The following is a 17,636-nucleotide window of genomic DNA, read 5'->3' as shown; positions in this document are numbered from 1 at the left end:
GAAGACCCTCCTTCATAGAGATTGGAAATTTCAAACCTCGTATAGTGAGTGAAATAAGAGAGAAAGTGAAAGAAATGAGAGAGAATGTACCGGAAAAAAAATATCTATATTGAATATGTCGAAGTATTTACAACAGAATAAAGAAAAGTATTTATACCTCTAGCTAATATATACACGTATACAAAAATAAACTCACAGTATTAAGTTAATTAGCTTAAGTGATTAACTTTAATACTCTTCCTCAAGATGGACTATAAACATTACGAACAGACATCTGAGACAGTAAGGAAAAAAACAGATTAGAAGGCAACGGTTTAGTGAACAAATATGCCAATTGATTCTGATAACAACTAGGAAGAAGCTTGCTGATAGTATATTGAAGATGAACATGTACAAAATGGTAGTCAATCTCTATATGATTTATTCTCTCATGAAACATTTGATTACATGTAATATGAAGCAGGCTGGTTGTCACAAAATAGTAAGGGTATAAGAAAGGAATAAGAACCAGAATCCTTCAAGAGCTGTTTGATCCATATTACTTTACTGGTGGTAGTAGTGAGAACTATGTAGTCAAACTCAACAAAAGAGCGAGGTATAGTGCTTTGCTGCTTTAACTTCCAGAAAATAGGAGAATCACTCAAGAAGATGCCATAACCTGTGAGTGACTTCCTTGAGTCAATATAAGAGGCCCAGTATTCATTTGAGAATATCTTCATGTACAAAGAAGATTGTGCAGAGAAAATAATACTTGGCTAGGTTTGGCCTTAAGATACTGCAAGAAATGATAGGCTGCTTACAAATGGGGCTGTCGTGGATTAGAAACAAATTGAGAGAGCCGATGAACAGAAAATGTGACATCTAGCTGAGAAAGAACCAGATACACTAACATTCCAACTAAGCAATATGTAATGAGTAGGATCAGTCAACAATTCTCCCTCATCAGCACTCAAGTTTGCATTAGGAACCATGGATAGATTAGTTGACTTAGACCATGAATAGATTAGTTGACTTAGTAGCCAAAAACATAGTGTCCTCAAGTAATTGGAGTGTCTAGAGTCATTGCGACAAATTGATGCCTTGTTTAGACCTTGCAATTTCCAGTCCAAGAAAAAATTTCAAAGACCAAGATTTTTCAGCTTGAATTGGCTGTACAAAAAAAAAATTTAACTGTTAGAATAACCTGCAAAGAGGGACTAGTGATAACAATATCGTTAATATATACCAAAATTGCCACAAAGGAATTATTACATCCTCCGGTGAATAAAGAATAGTTCGAGTTTGACTAATGAGAACCAAACTTAATAAAAACAGAAGAAAATTTAGTATTCCATTATCTAGAAGCCTGCTTAAGGCCATAATTGATTTATTCAGCTTACAAAGCCAATTTAAATGCATATTTGTTAGAATTCAGAAGCTCTCTCTGTTTGCCATAGCTGATAGGCAATTCTATATACACTTCCTCAAATAAATCTCCATTAAAGAAGGCATTATCCGTGTCCAATAGAGGTAAATGCCAATTTTGTGAACAGCAAGTGCTAGCAACAACTTAACAGTGACCACTTTTACAACCAATAAGAAAGTTTATAAGAAATGAGTCCCTTTCTGTTGAGTGTGTCCTTTGGCCACTAAACAAGCCTTGTAATGCATTGAACCATATGATATGTACTAAATTTTATACATCCACCGATAGCCAATAGAGTGTTTACCAGGGTTAAGCAAACAACAAACCAAGTATGGTTACTTTCTATAGCATGTAATTCCTCTTGCATGACAGCTCTCCAATGAGCAAGAGCTACAATTGATAAAATTGGGGTTCAAAGTTGGAGGGAACTGCAAGAACAAGAAATTTATGTAAGAAAGATAAAGCAGCATGTGAAATATGTGCAATCAAAGGATAAAGTATATAAGCCTTAGAGTGAGCATAATTACAATGAAAATCCCTTCACTAAGAGGGTGGCCTACTCACTCTAGAAGACCTACATACAATCTGGTTTGGAGTTGTTAGAAGAATCAAGAAATTGAGTGCCTGGTGCTTAAATGAGCTTCATTGAGAGTAGTAAAATTAGAAGCAACAATATCTTTAAATAGAGACAGATCATCTACAGGCATAGGCAGTACAAAGTCTGGAAATAAATCTGATCCAATATGTGTAGGTTGCATTTTATGAAATAGGAACCCTTGTTCATGAAATACAACATTCCTTCACATAAAGAAAATTTTAGTAGCTAGATCATATAGTTTGTAGCCTTTCATATTTGGAGGATATCCAAGAAAAATACTGGATCAAGTTAGGTATGATGTTGTACCAATATAGATGCAAATGCTAAGCATCCAAATACTTGATGTCTTCCATAGTCCACACTCTTCTTCAGAAGGAGATTTATGATTAAAAAGCATTGAAGGAATTTAATTAATTAAGTAAACAATTGTGGAGACACATTTTCCACATAAACTAAGTGGAACTCTAGACTAAAAATATAAGGAACGCGCAACATTTAACAACTATTGATGTTCTCATTCCATAACAACATTATGTTGAGGTGTCTAAATGTAAGACAATTGATGGATAACTCCTTGAGTCTTCAATCAAAAGCTTATTCTTTAGTGTCATCTGATCTCAAACATTTAATATTCAACTCCAAATTGATTATGGATCAAACGAAAAAATGAAGGAAAAACATATCAGAACATCTGATTTATTCCCTACGAGAAAAATCCATGTAAACATTGTATGATTATCTACAATAGTAAAAAAATATTGATAACTGTTGTGTGTGGACTCACAAAATGGTCCCCAAACATCACAAGGAACTAAATCAAAGAGAAAATAAGAAAAATATTGTGAGATACAAAAGAAAGCCTCTTTTGTTTTGCTAATAGACAAATGTAACAGATTTTTATTACACTACACTAAGAATATGAGATTTTCAACTGACTTCCCAAAACAGTCTAGACTCCTTCGAGATGGATGACCCAACCTATTGTGCCAATGCTGGAAAGAGACATGAGAATAAATCCAAACCAATGTTATAGTTCTTTACTTGATCTAAGTTTAGAAGATAAGGATCCTGAATTTTGTCACCCTTGCCAATCATCCTCTGCAATTGCAATTCTGAATTTTGAAACAATTAGGATAAAAATAACTCAATGGAAGAATCTTTAGTAAGAGTTGCCACATAGAATAAGTTGAACTTAAATTGTGGTACAAACAGTACATCTTTCAAGATCAACGAAACACCAAGGCAAACATCTCCACATATGCTAACATATGTATTCAGGTACTGTTTGGCAAAGTAAAATATGCATTTGAAACAGGTTTCAGAAAAGAAAAGGTATTAGCATCATAGCATATGTGCTTTCATGTACCAGAATCTACTACTCAAGTATTCAATAAAAAATTATCTAATATTTTGATAGCAGATAAGCATGTACCTGCATTGAAAGCCTTGGCAATATCTGTCAGCTTCGAAGACTATGCTGAGGACATAAGATAGCTAGATAGAATTGTTATCAAATTTTGGTTCTGAGAAGGACTAAGATTCTGCATAAAACTATCAACACTAGTGTCTTGTTTATCAATTGCATCAGTTTGAGGATGAATAGAAACTTGATTTGATTTCTCTGCTTCTGTTTGTACTGTATTATGTAGCCATGCAACTTGTAACATTTAGTAATAGTACGAGCAAATGTTTTATAGTGAGCACAAAAAGGCCTGTCTTTCCTCTGTAACTTATTGCCATAATCAATATTCATCCTCTTAGAACTATCTGACTTTACAACAAAAACTCATATGCATGTTTGAGTCCATTGCTTATTATTAATCTCTCTCTGTCTCTCTTATTGAGAAACTAGGGAAAAGACTTTATTCATAGAAGGAAAAGGATATAGTAGCATCAATTGTGCCCAAATTTGATTAGAAGAATCATCCAGTCCCATGAGGAAGAACATCACGTATTCCATTTGAAAATAAGAATTCAACTCATTCATGCCATCACAGGTACATTTACAACAAGAACATGTTAGTTCAAAATTATCCAATTTATCCCAAAAAATCTTGAGCTTTACAGAATAGGCATTTACGGAGTTCTAATTCTAGCGAAGTGTAATGAGCTGCCAGCCTAACTGAAAGATCCTCAACTCGTTGCTCCATTGAAAACGGTACCTCATATCATTCCAAATTTCATGCGGTAAGTTTGAAAATGTTATGTTGGTTGAAACTTCATTGGAAATCAAATTAAGAATGTAGGAAAAAACGGTATTGCTATTCCTGATTCGTGCACTGAGAAGATAAAGGGCTCGGATTTGGAATAGTACGAACGAACCCTACCTTATTCTTAATTGAGAAGATAATTATCTCCACTGAGTTATTGTGATACTAAAACCAATCCTGAATTATGGCTAAACGAAGTAGTAATTTCTGAATGCCCAATTTGAGATACTGAAGATGACAAAGGAAAATTTGTCATCGACTAATAGATAAAAGCATTTGTTTTCTTGAAATTAAAAAAAGAAATCAAGAAATTTCCTGTAGATCGTTCTGACGAAATCACAGAGAGAGAAAATCTGTATTGAATATGTCGAAATCTTTACAACAGAAGAGAAAAAAGTATTTTTACCATCAATTAGTATATAGACGTAAACAAAAAATAAACTACACAGTGAAGTAAGAGTATTAAGTTAACCCTGCTTAAGTGATTAAATATACTAGTCTAATTTGACCAGCACTTTTTTTTCTATTATACTAAAAAATAATATTTCAGCATTCTATTCCAACAGCATGCCAGTTTCCATGAACATTGCAGACTTGGTAATAATTCTACCCACCTCATTAATTTGAAGTTAAAGAAAGACAATAAATATTGTTACAATCAATTCTATATATACAAGAGAAGTTTAAAGAAGTAATAATTAGCTCCCTGATTTGAACTACGATATTGATGCAAGCTTTAGACACAATTCTCGTAACATGTTCCCATTAACTGAAGAGTCTATTCGTGAATGTGTACATGTACGTATATGCTCATATATAAATATGATAAAGAGCCTGTATAGTCGCCTTAATTCTCTAACCAGACTTTTGGAGGGATTGGGAACCATGGGTGACTGCAATTGGTGGTTTCGTTATTAAGTTGAAGCAGGAGAAGGTGGCCTTATCATAGTACTTACAATGAAGGCAATCATCTGCACAACATTTTATAAAATGAAGGATTATGAGTAATTACAATTTGTTTAAGTATCAAATTAATATATATATATATATGTATGTATGTACATACCATTGTGAATCCTACGCAGAGAAGACTGAAACCAGGGTAATCAAACGGCGCATCTTCAGAAAGGAACCAGGCTGCAAGCCGATGGATTAAAGCAGATAAGAAAATGGTTAATTTATGTACAGACACATGACATAATGCATACAAAAGACATGCTTTCCACCTGCATATTGTGTTAATTTTACCTGTCAGAGGGCTGAAAATTAAGGGAGAAATGATTTGGCCGAATGATTCTACACCGGAGATGCATCCTTGAGCCATTCCCTGATAAGTTTAACCAATCTTTTTACTGATGAAATGCAGTCATTAAATAATATAAAAATGTGATCAATTTTCTAAAGAACCTAAAAATTTTTAATAGAGAATGAATCAATTAATTATTATTTATTTTATATCTTAACACTACCAAGATCTCAGTTGCTGAAATATGTAATGAACGAGTTATATGCTTTTAAATTTTATAACATAAAATAGATCAAACATGAAGAAAAAGAAGAGGGTAGAAGCTGGGAAGTAGTCTGAATATTTATTTACCTGGGCATTAGGCAAAACTTGTTTGGATACAATGCTGCGAAGCTGCGAATTGGGTAACATATAATTTATGTAAGAAAATAAATAGATCTAATTAGGGGCGTGTACACGTGTGTGTGTGTGTGTGTGTGTATATATAGAAGTTAAAATAAGAGACTTACACATGGAAACGTGAAAGCACTGAAAATACCAAAAGTAGCAGAGGCATATGGAACCTACATGGACAAAACAACTTTCTTATTTAATGCTTAAGCATTCTTCAATCTAAATTTGCAGATTCCTTTAATAACGAGAAAATTCCATAGGAAAAAAACAGAGAGGAAGAAGTAATTTGTCAAAAGAAATTACCCAAGCCGACCATGATATGCTGTAAACAAAAACCTGCACATACATCAATTATGAGATTAATCATGATATGTGTGAGTAGATAGAGTGGTATAATTGAATGGTCATGTTCATGGCTAGCAATTAATAATTGGACCTACATGTACGAAACCCATGAGGAGCCCAATTGAAAGCAACCTTTCCTCTCTAATGATAGAAGCCATTGCCGGCAACAGAAGCAGCTGCACAATTACATACAACAAATCATATGTAACATCAAACATCTGATTGGGAAACAAACATTACAATTATAAGGTTAGTTGCTTGAAGAATCAAGAAACATAATGGAAGGAAAAAAGAAATGATTAAGCGAAAATCAAGGAAGATGGGAAGTCTCCCCTAAAGTAATACCTGGGAAATGATCATTGAAACGGCAAGAATTAGCATTAGATCAGCATACTGTGTTTGACTGTAGTGAAAACGGGCCTTTAAAAAGTACTGCATGCTTCAAACAAATTGCGTTAGGTCTGATGAATCTGTACTTAATTTACAAAAACAGATTGAATTTACCTTCAAATTGTTTAGGGAATTTATGAATAGTTTTTGTGAAAGCAAGTACCAGTAATGAAGCTTGTAAGCCACCGAAATCAAGACTGCAGAAAAATGCAACCACTGCTGCTTGCGCAAATGTGGTGCTGCAGAACATTTACAATACCAAACAGATTTTGATTTAATTTGCAGAGATTAATTAGATTAATTAGAAAAAAAAAAAAAAAAAAAAAAAATCCAACCTGCTCTGGAACAAGCGAAGAACACCTCCCACTGATGGAATACTATGAAGTTTTGGCAATTTTGTGATTGGTGAATCTTCGTCAGCTTTCAGAATTGGCCGTTCGACGTCGTCGGCAGTATCCGCTACGCTTTCCTTGAGAAAAATTCTCATGTACCCTGCTCCAATAATTGATGCAATTGTTGCAACCTGACCCAGTTTATTTACCGTCAATCAAATCAAATCATCAAATTAAGAACTACCCAATAAATTTTTTTAAAAAAAAAAAAAAAAAATCAAGTGGGCAGAGCCAGATTTGCAGTGATTTAATTTAGAAGAACCTGAAATGTTTTGGCAGTGGAGAGGAAACGAGCAGTTAATGTTCCACTGAGTAAGGCTGCTGAAAGTACACCTGATAGAATTCCAAACGCGGGTGCCCTTCGTTGCTCTCCTATATTATCTGCCTGTACCATCACAATAACTAGTATTATCTCAATAGATCATTATAATTAAGGTCCTACAGAAGTAAATATAAGTTGATAAATACCATATAAGCATGTCCGAGACTGATAATGCCGCCTTCAGAAACCAAACCAGTGAGAGTCTTGAGCACAAAGTAAGCATAGAAATATGGGGTGTCTCTGCTATATGCCAATATTGCTGTACATTCAACAAAATGCACCGACAAATTACTTTCATTTTGTATGAACGGGAGTAAATATAGAACTAAAAGTGAGAAGAAAATCAACAAGGAAATGAAGTTAGTGAATGGTACCTAGGGGAATTATGGGTAAAGTCACAGGAATTGTGAGCAAAGCTTTTCTTCCATATTTATCAGACAGGTTCCCTAGTACCGGCATCATCACCAATGACCCCAGTCCCATTATCTACATCAATAGATATTTATTAACTCAATTGTTATATATTCCAACGTTTTTGCCTTCTGGGTTTTGGTCATATCATTATGAATCTGTAAAAACTGCATAGATTTCATTAAGCTTTGGAAATTTTCCAATGGAAGAAATTTGATTAGAAATTTATGTTACGTATGCATGTGGGTGTGTATACGTACAGCTTGTTGGAATCCAGAGAGATAAATGGCAAGAGAGCATTGGTCTCGTCCAGGACAAAGTGCAGACATGGTGACATCGGTAATGGCCGGAGCGACGACGCAGAAAGCGAAGCTTGACAAGAAGACAGTGATGAAAAAGTGGATTAAACCTCTCAACTTCCATATCTCCATCTCTTTCTTCTCTTCCCCTGCTTCCACTTACTGACATGCGGAGAAGGTACTGCACGCTTTAAACACGTTACCCATCTATTCCTATATATGTATCTAGATACAATAATGGCCGGCACGTACCTTCTCAAAAGGAATTGTGACACGTGTGTATATATATAATATCACTACTCACACATGGGTTGATTCTGATTCTTTTTCAAACGGTACTAGTTAACCATTTTGAACATAACCATCAGATTTTTATGTGACTTTTTACATTTTTGGTGCCAGTGATTTTTCTTTAATTGGATTGAAAATTAATTTAAATTAAATATTTTTCAAATTCAATTGAAAATATTTTACCACCAAACTAAAAAGAAAAAATATAGATTTAATTATTTTCACAACAAAGCAAGTGTACGTTTGTTTTATATATATATAAGTAGTTGAAACAGTAACTATTTACTTGTAAAACGTGACACAGAACAAAAATATTTATATATTTTAATTAATTATAAAAAAATACGTGAATATTAATAATAATAATATATATTTTTTTTTAAAAAAAAAGAAATACTGATGCACAACCCACGATTTAAAAGCCAACATTCTGCTATAAAAAATAATTTATCAAATTTTATAACGAATTTCCGAAACAGAAAAGTTAAAGTATCACTTATGACACACATGTGGGTCTAGATTATTTAAATTATTGATTTGAGTGTTAGAGATAAATTATTGAAAATTTGGAATTTTTGGCGTTGGTCAGCCACACAATAAAGAGGAATAGGGAACACAAGACTTTTAGCCATATTATTGACTAAAATCACAATTTACTTGGATTATGTTAAGTTACATTATGTAATTTTGCATTCTTCCAAAATTTTCCATTAATGTATGAAAGTGTGACATTTTGGTTTTTTCTATATAATTTTCTCCTATATATATGTTAAGTTTTTTTTGGATTTTTTTCTCGCTATTAAGAAATAATTATTCTATTAAAATAATTAACACTCAATACAATTGCATATTTCATCCACCTTTTTGCTTATGTTTTTTTTTTTTCTAACAAATATATATGTAACAACCCGGAACTTAAAATGAAATAAATTATAAATTGAATGCAGAAGCGAAATAATAGAGTTACAGTTTACATTCTTTATATAATAATTTAGAATACCCAATAAAGTTACAGGAATAACCATTCTAAAACAACAAGCAAAAAATTAAGAAATAAATAAAAATAAATAATTAGATATCATAGAACGACATTCACTAGCATTTGAAAGGAATCCGGGTGGTGAACTATTCACAACCCCCTTGTTGATCGGGATCTGGATCTTACTCTTCTTGATCTGAAATGATTAATGAAATAGTAAGTTATACTAACTCAGTAAAAATATCATACTACTCACTCATACAGAAATGAAGGTTGGTAAAAATCATAAAAATAACTAATGGAGTCCTTAAATTAAATAAATTCGTTTATCATAAATAAAATCATTTATTGCATACTTACTGTAGTGAGATTTTCAAAACTGACCTATAGAGACAATAACACAAACAACATCATAATCTCATATTCAATTAGCTAGAATAATAACTTTCTCTTTTTATTTGCCTACTGGTATCCATTGGGGTCCATATAGGTCCCACTACGCGTAAACACATATCAAAACTTGTCAACTAACTGGCTGTCCTCATACCCCGTTCGATATGAACGCCAAAAATACCATCTCTCAATACATCGTCCGGTATGAGAGTGAAATGGACTATCCCCATACCCCGTCCAATATGAGCACTAAAAATATCATCCCTCAATACCCCGTCTGGTATGAGGGTGAAATGCGTCGTCCCTATACACCGTCCGATATGAGCACCAAAAATATCAATTCTCGATACTACATCCAGTATGAGACGACGTTCATAGTAGAGTTCCCTATGTATCCGGTCCGTCCACTATCTCCCAAGATATCCAGTAAAGCTATCATTTATTCATTCACTTAACCAATCAATTTTTCGTTTACATTTAATTTTCAGTTTTACAATTTAAGTATAAATCAGGTAAGACAAGCAATACATGCATCAAGAAAAATACAACTGAATCATCTTATCCATTTCCAGTGTATTATAATGTATTTAAAACTGTAAAATCAAATAATTAGTTAAAACAGTACAAACAATAATAAATAACTAGTTCTATCTCCATTAGTAACTTGTGATTAATTCTCGAAATTTTTTAAATTACGCAAAATACCGTATTATTGATAATTAAACTTTAATTCCATTACAGAGAATAAGGTAAGGAATTTTTACTCAAATCGGTGTCCGAAACACTGAACTTTTTACTGCACCTACTGGTAGTTCCCGAATTTTCTAAATTTTTCTGTGTAGATTAAAACATGTTTCACGTACCTAGAAATACCCCCAAAAATCCAAATTAGTGTTAAAAATATTTTTTAGCCAATTTCAAAATTTTGGCACGGCAACACCGCCTCCCGAAATGGTGGTTTGCCTCGGACTAGCCATTTTCGGCCAGTTTTGGCTGGTTTTGACCGGTTTTATACCAATTCATGTAAGAAAATACGTTAGAGGGACTCGGTTGGCCGAAAAAAATTGAAATATAAAAACTTACTAGCAGCGGAATTTTCTGGTGCGGTGGCTCCACCGGCTCACCTTCGCAGCTGGGCATTTTTCTTTGGTCAACATGTAGAAAATAGAATTATGAACACAATTGTGAAAAACGAAACGGGAAACGGGAAGGGGCTCATTAGATGCAATTTTTTATTTTTCCTGTGGTAATGCCCCCGAGCTTTACCCACAGTTTTCGGCTCATCCATTGTTTCTTTTGCTCCAATTTGGCCATGAGGGTGTTCAAAATCAAATTTCAAGTGAATAGGAGAATTTTTATTTTTTTTCTGCAGTCAGAGGTGACTCCAGCGCAGCGGCGGGCGGCGGTCGACTCCCTTATCTGGTAACAGATTCTTCTCTCCGGCAAGTGGCTGGTGGCTAGAGTTAGGGTTCAATGTAAAGTGAGATATTTATACATATCTCCCTTAAATCTTGATCGTTCATCGCATTTGATCTCGATCATCCAATCGTATTTAAAAAGAGAATGAATATGGATCGTTCATTGTGATTTTATCTGGACCATACGACCGCGTTTAAAGAGAGAACGAATTTGAACCATTCATCGTGTTTAATCGCGACCGTCTTATCGTGCCTGAGGAAGAAATGGATCTGGATCGTTCATGCACACGGGAACGCATCCGAGCTATCCAATCGCGGGCACACAGATTACCAGTGTGGCCTCCCGTGTGGCACCGAGTCAGCGTGCTTTGCCACGCGACATGCTCCTGTTCGTCGGGACTGCTGACTGCGCGGTCCTACGTTGCGCAATTTTTTTAATTGCATTTTTACCTATAATTTTTTATTTTTCTTTCAAAAATACTCCCCGAACTTAAATTTTCTCCCATTTTTTTCAAAATTATTTTCAATTTCATCATCCACCTATTTTTTTTCATAATTTTACATTAAATAAAAATTTATAAATTTAAAAATTATACTTTTATATTTTTATTTTTATTTTTATTTTTTTTAAATTAATCCCAAACTAAATCTCGGGTCCAGGTATTATAACTCTCTCCCTCCTTAAAAAAAATTTGGTCTCTCAAATTTTTCTCTCTCACACTTAATCAAACAATTGGGGATACTAGGGTCTAAAATATGATTTTAGCTCACATGTAGCCTCTCTCTGTGTGTGATTCTGTCATAGGACCTTAATGAAGGAAATTTTTCGGTTGCGGAGTACTCTACTCTTTCAATCCACAATACCCACCGGTACCTCCTCATAGGACAGATCCTCCTAAAGTGAAGGGGCTCGTGCGCCAAAATGTAAGAGTCGGGTTGTACTTACGTAGCATGGACACATGAAACATATTATGGACCCTAGATAATTCTGAAGGTAGTGCGAGTCTGTAGGCGACGATACCAATTCTGTCTAAGATTTCAAATTGTGTAATAAATCGGTGATTTAATTTTTTTCTCTTGCCAAACCTACTGATTTCCTTGAAATGAGTGACCTTAAAGAATACCAGATCACCTTTCTCAAATTCTAAATCCCTCCTTCGAGTATCTGCATACTCTTCTGCCTGCTCTGAGCCGTCTGGATGTTCTTCCTGATGTTAACTATTTTGGCTGTAGTCTCCTCCACAAGATCTGGACCGAATAATTTTTTATTACCCACCTCTTCCCAACAGATCAGTGATCTGTATGGGCGACCATATAACGTCTCGTACGGAGCCATGCTGATACTTGTTTGGTAGTTATTATTGTAGGCGAACTCTATTAAGGATAAATGATCATCCTAATGGCCCCCGAAGTCAAGAACACAAACTCGAAGCATATCCTACAGTGTGCAGATTGTCATTTCTAATTGTCCATCAATTTGAGGGTGGAATGCGGTACTAAGGGCTAGTTTCGTTCCCATGACTTGTTGAAAACTAAACCAGAACAGATAAGTGAACTTGGGGTCCCTGTCAGACACTACTATCACTAGCACTCCATATAACCTGACTACCTTCCATATATACATTATTACTATCTTGTCCAATGGGTCGGTCATCTTGATGGTCAATAAGTGGGAAGACTTAGTAGGTCGATCATCTTGACCTAAATGGTATCATGTCCCAAGTGTGCCCTAGAAAATCTTATCATGAAATCCATTATGATGTGTTTCCACTTCTACTCCGGAATTAATAATGGCTATTATAGCCCGCTTGGGCGTTGATACTCTACCTTGACTTACTAACATACTAAAAACTTGGAAACAAAGTCGATCACCTCTCTATTCATCCCGTTCTACCAAAATCGAGATCTCATATTTTGATACATCGTAGTGCTTCCGTAATACATGACAAATTTTGAGTTATGAGCATTTATCATGATGTCTCTTTTCAGCTCACTGTCACATAAGACACACACCTTATCCCAAAATCTAAACAACCCATCGGTGGAGACTTGAAATTCTTAATTTACTCCATGTTCTGTATCCTTCTTGAGAGCTGATAGGGTGGAATCGGCGGATTGGGCATCCTTTATTCTCTTTATTAACCCAGGTTAAACAGGGGTCAAACATGTAACTCTCTTCATATCCTAAAGTCGTACTTGTTGTGCGGCCCCACCCTACATTTTGGAACCATCAGATGAGCTAATATACCTGCACTTTTCTGCTGAGTGCGTCAGCTACCACGTTGCTCTTACCCCAGTGATACAAGATATTGCAATCATAGTTCTTGAGGAGTTCTATCCATCTTCTCTTATACATGTTAAGATCATTTTGAGTGAATATGTGTTTCAAGCTCTTATGGTCGGTATAGATCTGAAAAGTCTCCCCATACAAGTAATGGCACCAAGTCTTTAAGGCGTGGATAATCGCGACAAGTTCTAAGTTATGGATGGGGTAATTTTTCTCATGACTCTTCTACTGCCTGGACCCATAGGCTATGACATTCCCATGCTGCATCAGAACACAACTCAACCCTAAGTAGGAGGCATCACTATAGACTGTATATCCCCCTATCCCACTCACACTTGACATTTTTCTTTGTAAACCGAGTCAAAGGAGCGGGTAGGCTTGAAAATCCTTCCACGAACCTGCGATAATAACCTGTCATTCCCAGAAAGCTACAAATATCCTTGATTGATGTTAATTTTTCCCAGTCAAGCACTGCCTCAACTTTTTCGGAGTTCACTCATACTCCATCCCTTGATATGATATACCCTAGGAATGTAATTTACTCGAGGCAGAACCCACACTTACTCAACTTTGCATATAAGTTCTTTTCTCTAAGAACCTACAAAACCTGAGACAGATGGTGAACGTGGTTCTCTCTGCTTTTTGAATATACCAGGATATTATCGATAAATATAATGACGAACTAATACAGGAATTGCTTAAAAACCTTGTTCATCAAATACATGAAGATGGCTGGTGTGTTAGTTAGTCCAAATGATATGACCCAGAACTCATAGTGTCTGTACCTTGTTCGAAAAACTATTTTAAGAATGTCTTCTGCCTTGATATTTACCTGATAGTAACCTGAACGCAGATCTATTTTGGAGAAGATCTGGGCACCTTACAACTGATCAAAAGGTCATCGATCCTGGGGAGGGGGTACTTGTTCTTGATCGTGACCTGATTCAGTCCTCTGTAATTAATACATAACCTTAACGTCTCATCCCCCTTCTTTGCGAATGTGACTCCAGCACCCCAAAGAGACACATTATGTCGGTTGAATCCACTATCCTGCAATTCATTGATCTGTTTTCTCAACTCCTCTATCTCAACACGACTCATGCGGTAAGGGACAATCGAAATAGACTGGGTGCCTGGCTAAAGATCTATGGTGACTTCAACTTCTCTGTCCACTAGCAGTTCGGGTAGTTCATCCAGAAACACATCCGGAAAGTCTTGGACTACTAGAATATCTTAAATACAAATTTCTTTCTTAGGTGTGTCTAGTTGGAGAAAACAGCCGAGTTAAAGCACTTAATAATAGAAAAAATTGTCATGAGAGAATAATGTTTAAAGAATTTTATTAATTTGTAAATGACTCTTCACTAGAAGGTTGAATACAACTTTCTTATGAAAATAATCTATGGTGGCGTGATACACCACTAGCTAGTTCATTCCTAAAATTACATCAAACTCCCCCGTGTCAATCTCTATTAGTTCCACACTCAATTTTCTATATGCTATATTTATGATACAGACTCTGTATATAACCTCCCCCAGTAGTGTCCTACTCCTAGGAGTAGATACAAACAACGTAGAATCAAGTCTTTCAGGTAATATATTTAAGTTTGATGTAAACACATGTGAAACAAATGCATGTGAGACATTAGTATCAATGAAAAACATGTGTAAAATGATTACAGATAGTGTATATACCCTGTATCATGTCTGCGTTGGCTTCTGCATCTTGCTGAGTGAGGTTGTAAGTCCTACCCTAGATCGGAGGTCTGGCCTGATTCTAATTCCTCGGGTACTCCCTTGCGTAACACTGGGCACACCCACATATGCGGCAAGTATTGTTGAGGCAATACAGAGTCGATCCCCATGATCCTTACCACAATACTGGCAAGTCCTACTGCATTTTATTGTCGGAATCTAAGGGGGAGCCTGAGTTATTGGCCTAAGTGTCTTGCTTTGCTGAACATGTACAGTAGATGCTGGTCTATGGTGTGAAACCAAGGGCCTGAGGTCCCCTACTACTGGAAGAAAAGTGCGAAAGTTTATCTCCACTAGTTGTGCCTTGTCCAGAACGACCGAGTAAGTACTAAGCTCGAATACATACAACTGCGTTTAATCTAAGGACGGAGACCCCACTCAAACTTTTTTGTCTTTCTAACTTCATCCAGCATGCTCTCAGGGAAATGCCAGCCCAATTCTAGGAACTTTCGTGCATATTCAGATACAGCCATATCACCCTGAACTAGGTGTGCAAACTCCATTTTCTTCAGATGTCGAAGATGCTCTGGGAGATACTCTGCATTAAAGCCCATCAAGAACTATTCTCAAGTGACTGGAACAGGCAGGGTGGCCTGTTTAAGTTACCATCAGCGGTCTACCTCTCCCACCATCATGTAGGTTATAAGTGTGACTCTCTGTTCAGAAATAACCCCTAGAGTCGTGAAAGCCTTTTATGTCTCAGTTAACCAGTATTTAGCCTTTTTAAATGAAGATGCTCCTGCAGAAGTAGATAGGTTTAGTCATTTATACCGCTCAATATAGTTTGGGTCCATCATAAGAGGAACTGGGTCTCGTGGAAGATGGACTAGATTGTGCTGGGGATGAACCGGATGGTTTCATGGTGGTACTAAATGATACGCTGGAGGCACCAGATTGTACTGTGGTGTCGGGTGATGCAGTTGGGGCACCGGACTATACTGTGGTAGTGCTGGGTGATGCAGTTGGGGCACTGAACCATACTATGGTGATGCCGGATGGTACTGTGGAGGAGTAAGGCCGTATCGGGGTGGCTCAGGATCCTTCTACTGCAGGGGTGACTTAACCTGTGGCAGCGGAAGAGGGTCAGGTAGCTCCTTCCTTTCCTCTCAAGTCTACTGGGCAGTGATGAGTCTCTTTAGTATTTTAAATAGTCGGTCAACATCTTCTCGAAATGAACCGTCTCGAGCTTCTCGGTTTAGTGGGGGTCTCTCTCTCCTCGTCTATCTGTACCTACATTTCATAAGGAAGGATTCCAAGGAACGCTGCTCTAATACCAACTATAACGACCCAGAACTTAAAAACTAATAAATTATAAATTGAATGCGGAACTGAAATGATAGAGTTAGGGTTTATATTCTTTACACAATAATTTAGAATACCCAATAGGGTTACAGGAATGACCATTCTAAAAGAACAAGAAAAAAATCAAGAAATAAATGAAAAGTAAATAATTAAGTATCCTACGACGACGTTCACTAGTCTTTGAAGGGAGTCCGGGTGGTGAACTATTCATAACTCTCTCGTTGATCGAGATCTGGATCTTGGTCATCCTGATATGAAATGGTTAATGAAAGGTAAGTTACACTAGTCTAGTAAGAATATCACACTACTCACTGATATAGAAATGAAGGTTGGTAAAAATCATAAAAACAACTAATTGAGCCCTTAAATTAAGTAAATTCATTTATCATAAATAAAATTATTTATTGCATACTTACTGTAGCGAAATTTTCAAAACTGACATATAAAGGCAATAACACAAACAACATCATAATCTCATATTTAATTAACCAAAATAACAACTTTCCCTTTTTATTTGTCTACTAGTATCCATTGGGGTCTATAGGGATATCTCACTACGCCTGAACCCATATTAAAACTTGTCAAGTAAACGGTCGTCCCCATACCCCGTCCGATATGAGCGCCAAAAGTATCATCCCTCAATACCACGTCCGATATGAGGGTGAAACGAGTCGTCCCCATACCCCGTCCAGTATAAACGCAAAAAATATCATCTCTCAATACCCCGTATGGTATGAGGGTGAAATGGATCGTTCTCATACCCCGTCTGGTATGAGTGCAAAAAATATTATCCTTCAATACCCCGTTCGGTATGAGAGTTAAACGGGTCGTCTCCATACCCTATTCGGTATGAGGCGACATTCACGGTAGGGTTTCCTATATACCTGGTCCGTCCACCATCTCTCAGGATATCCAATAAGGCTATCATTCATTCATTCACTTAATAAATAAATTTTTTATTTATATTTAATTTTTAATTTTACAATTTAACTGTAAATCACGCAAGACAAGCAATACATACATCAAGGAAATACAACTGAATCATCTTATCTATTTTCAGTGTATTATCATGTATTTAAAACTATAAAATCGAACAATCAGTTAAAACAGGACAAACAGTAATAAATAGCCAGTTCTGACTCCATTAATAAACTGTAATTAATTCTCGAAGTTTTCTAAATTACACAAAATACCATATTA

The 17,636-nt window shown here is 35.8% G+C and overlaps 1 protein-coding gene across 2 annotated transcripts; it reads right to left on the bottom strand.

Moving 5' to 3' along the window:
* Positions 1–4,807: 4,807 nt before the first annotated feature.
* LOC110819032 (uncharacterized) lies at positions 4,808–8,228 on the bottom strand. 2 transcript variants are annotated; one of them, XM_022048111.2, is made up of 14 exons: positions 7,973–8,228; positions 7,676–7,787; positions 7,448–7,560; positions 7,242–7,364; positions 6,923–7,110; positions 6,751–6,826; positions 6,543–6,629; positions 6,293–6,373; positions 6,156–6,188; positions 5,969–6,022; positions 5,811–5,852; positions 5,462–5,540; positions 5,280–5,350; positions 4,808–5,184 (listed from the first exon to the last, which is right to left on the bottom strand). In XM_022048111.2, the coding sequence occupies exons 1-14, from the start codon at positions 8,141–8,143 to the stop codon at positions 5,128–5,130; spliced, it is 1,287 nt and encodes a 428-aa protein (XP_021903803.2). In that variant the 5' UTR covers positions 8,144–8,228; the 3' UTR covers positions 4,808–5,127. The 2 variants fall into 2 exon arrangements, with proteins under 2 accessions (XP_021903803.2, XP_021903804.2); XM_022048112.2 differs by having other exon boundaries at positions 7,676–7,879; positions 7,973–8,113.
* Positions 8,229–17,636: the final 9,408 nt, after the last annotated feature.

The sequence above is a fragment of the Carica papaya genome, chromosome 6, assembly GCF_054855325.1.
Source record: "Carica papaya isolate Zhongbai chromosome 6, ASM5485532v1, whole genome shotgun sequence".
In the NCBI taxonomy this organism is placed as follows: domain Eukaryota; kingdom Viridiplantae; phylum Streptophyta; class Magnoliopsida; order Brassicales; family Caricaceae; genus Carica; species Carica papaya.
Note: the sequence above shows the minus strand (reverse complement) of the source record. Positions and strands in the feature narration are given on the sequence as shown.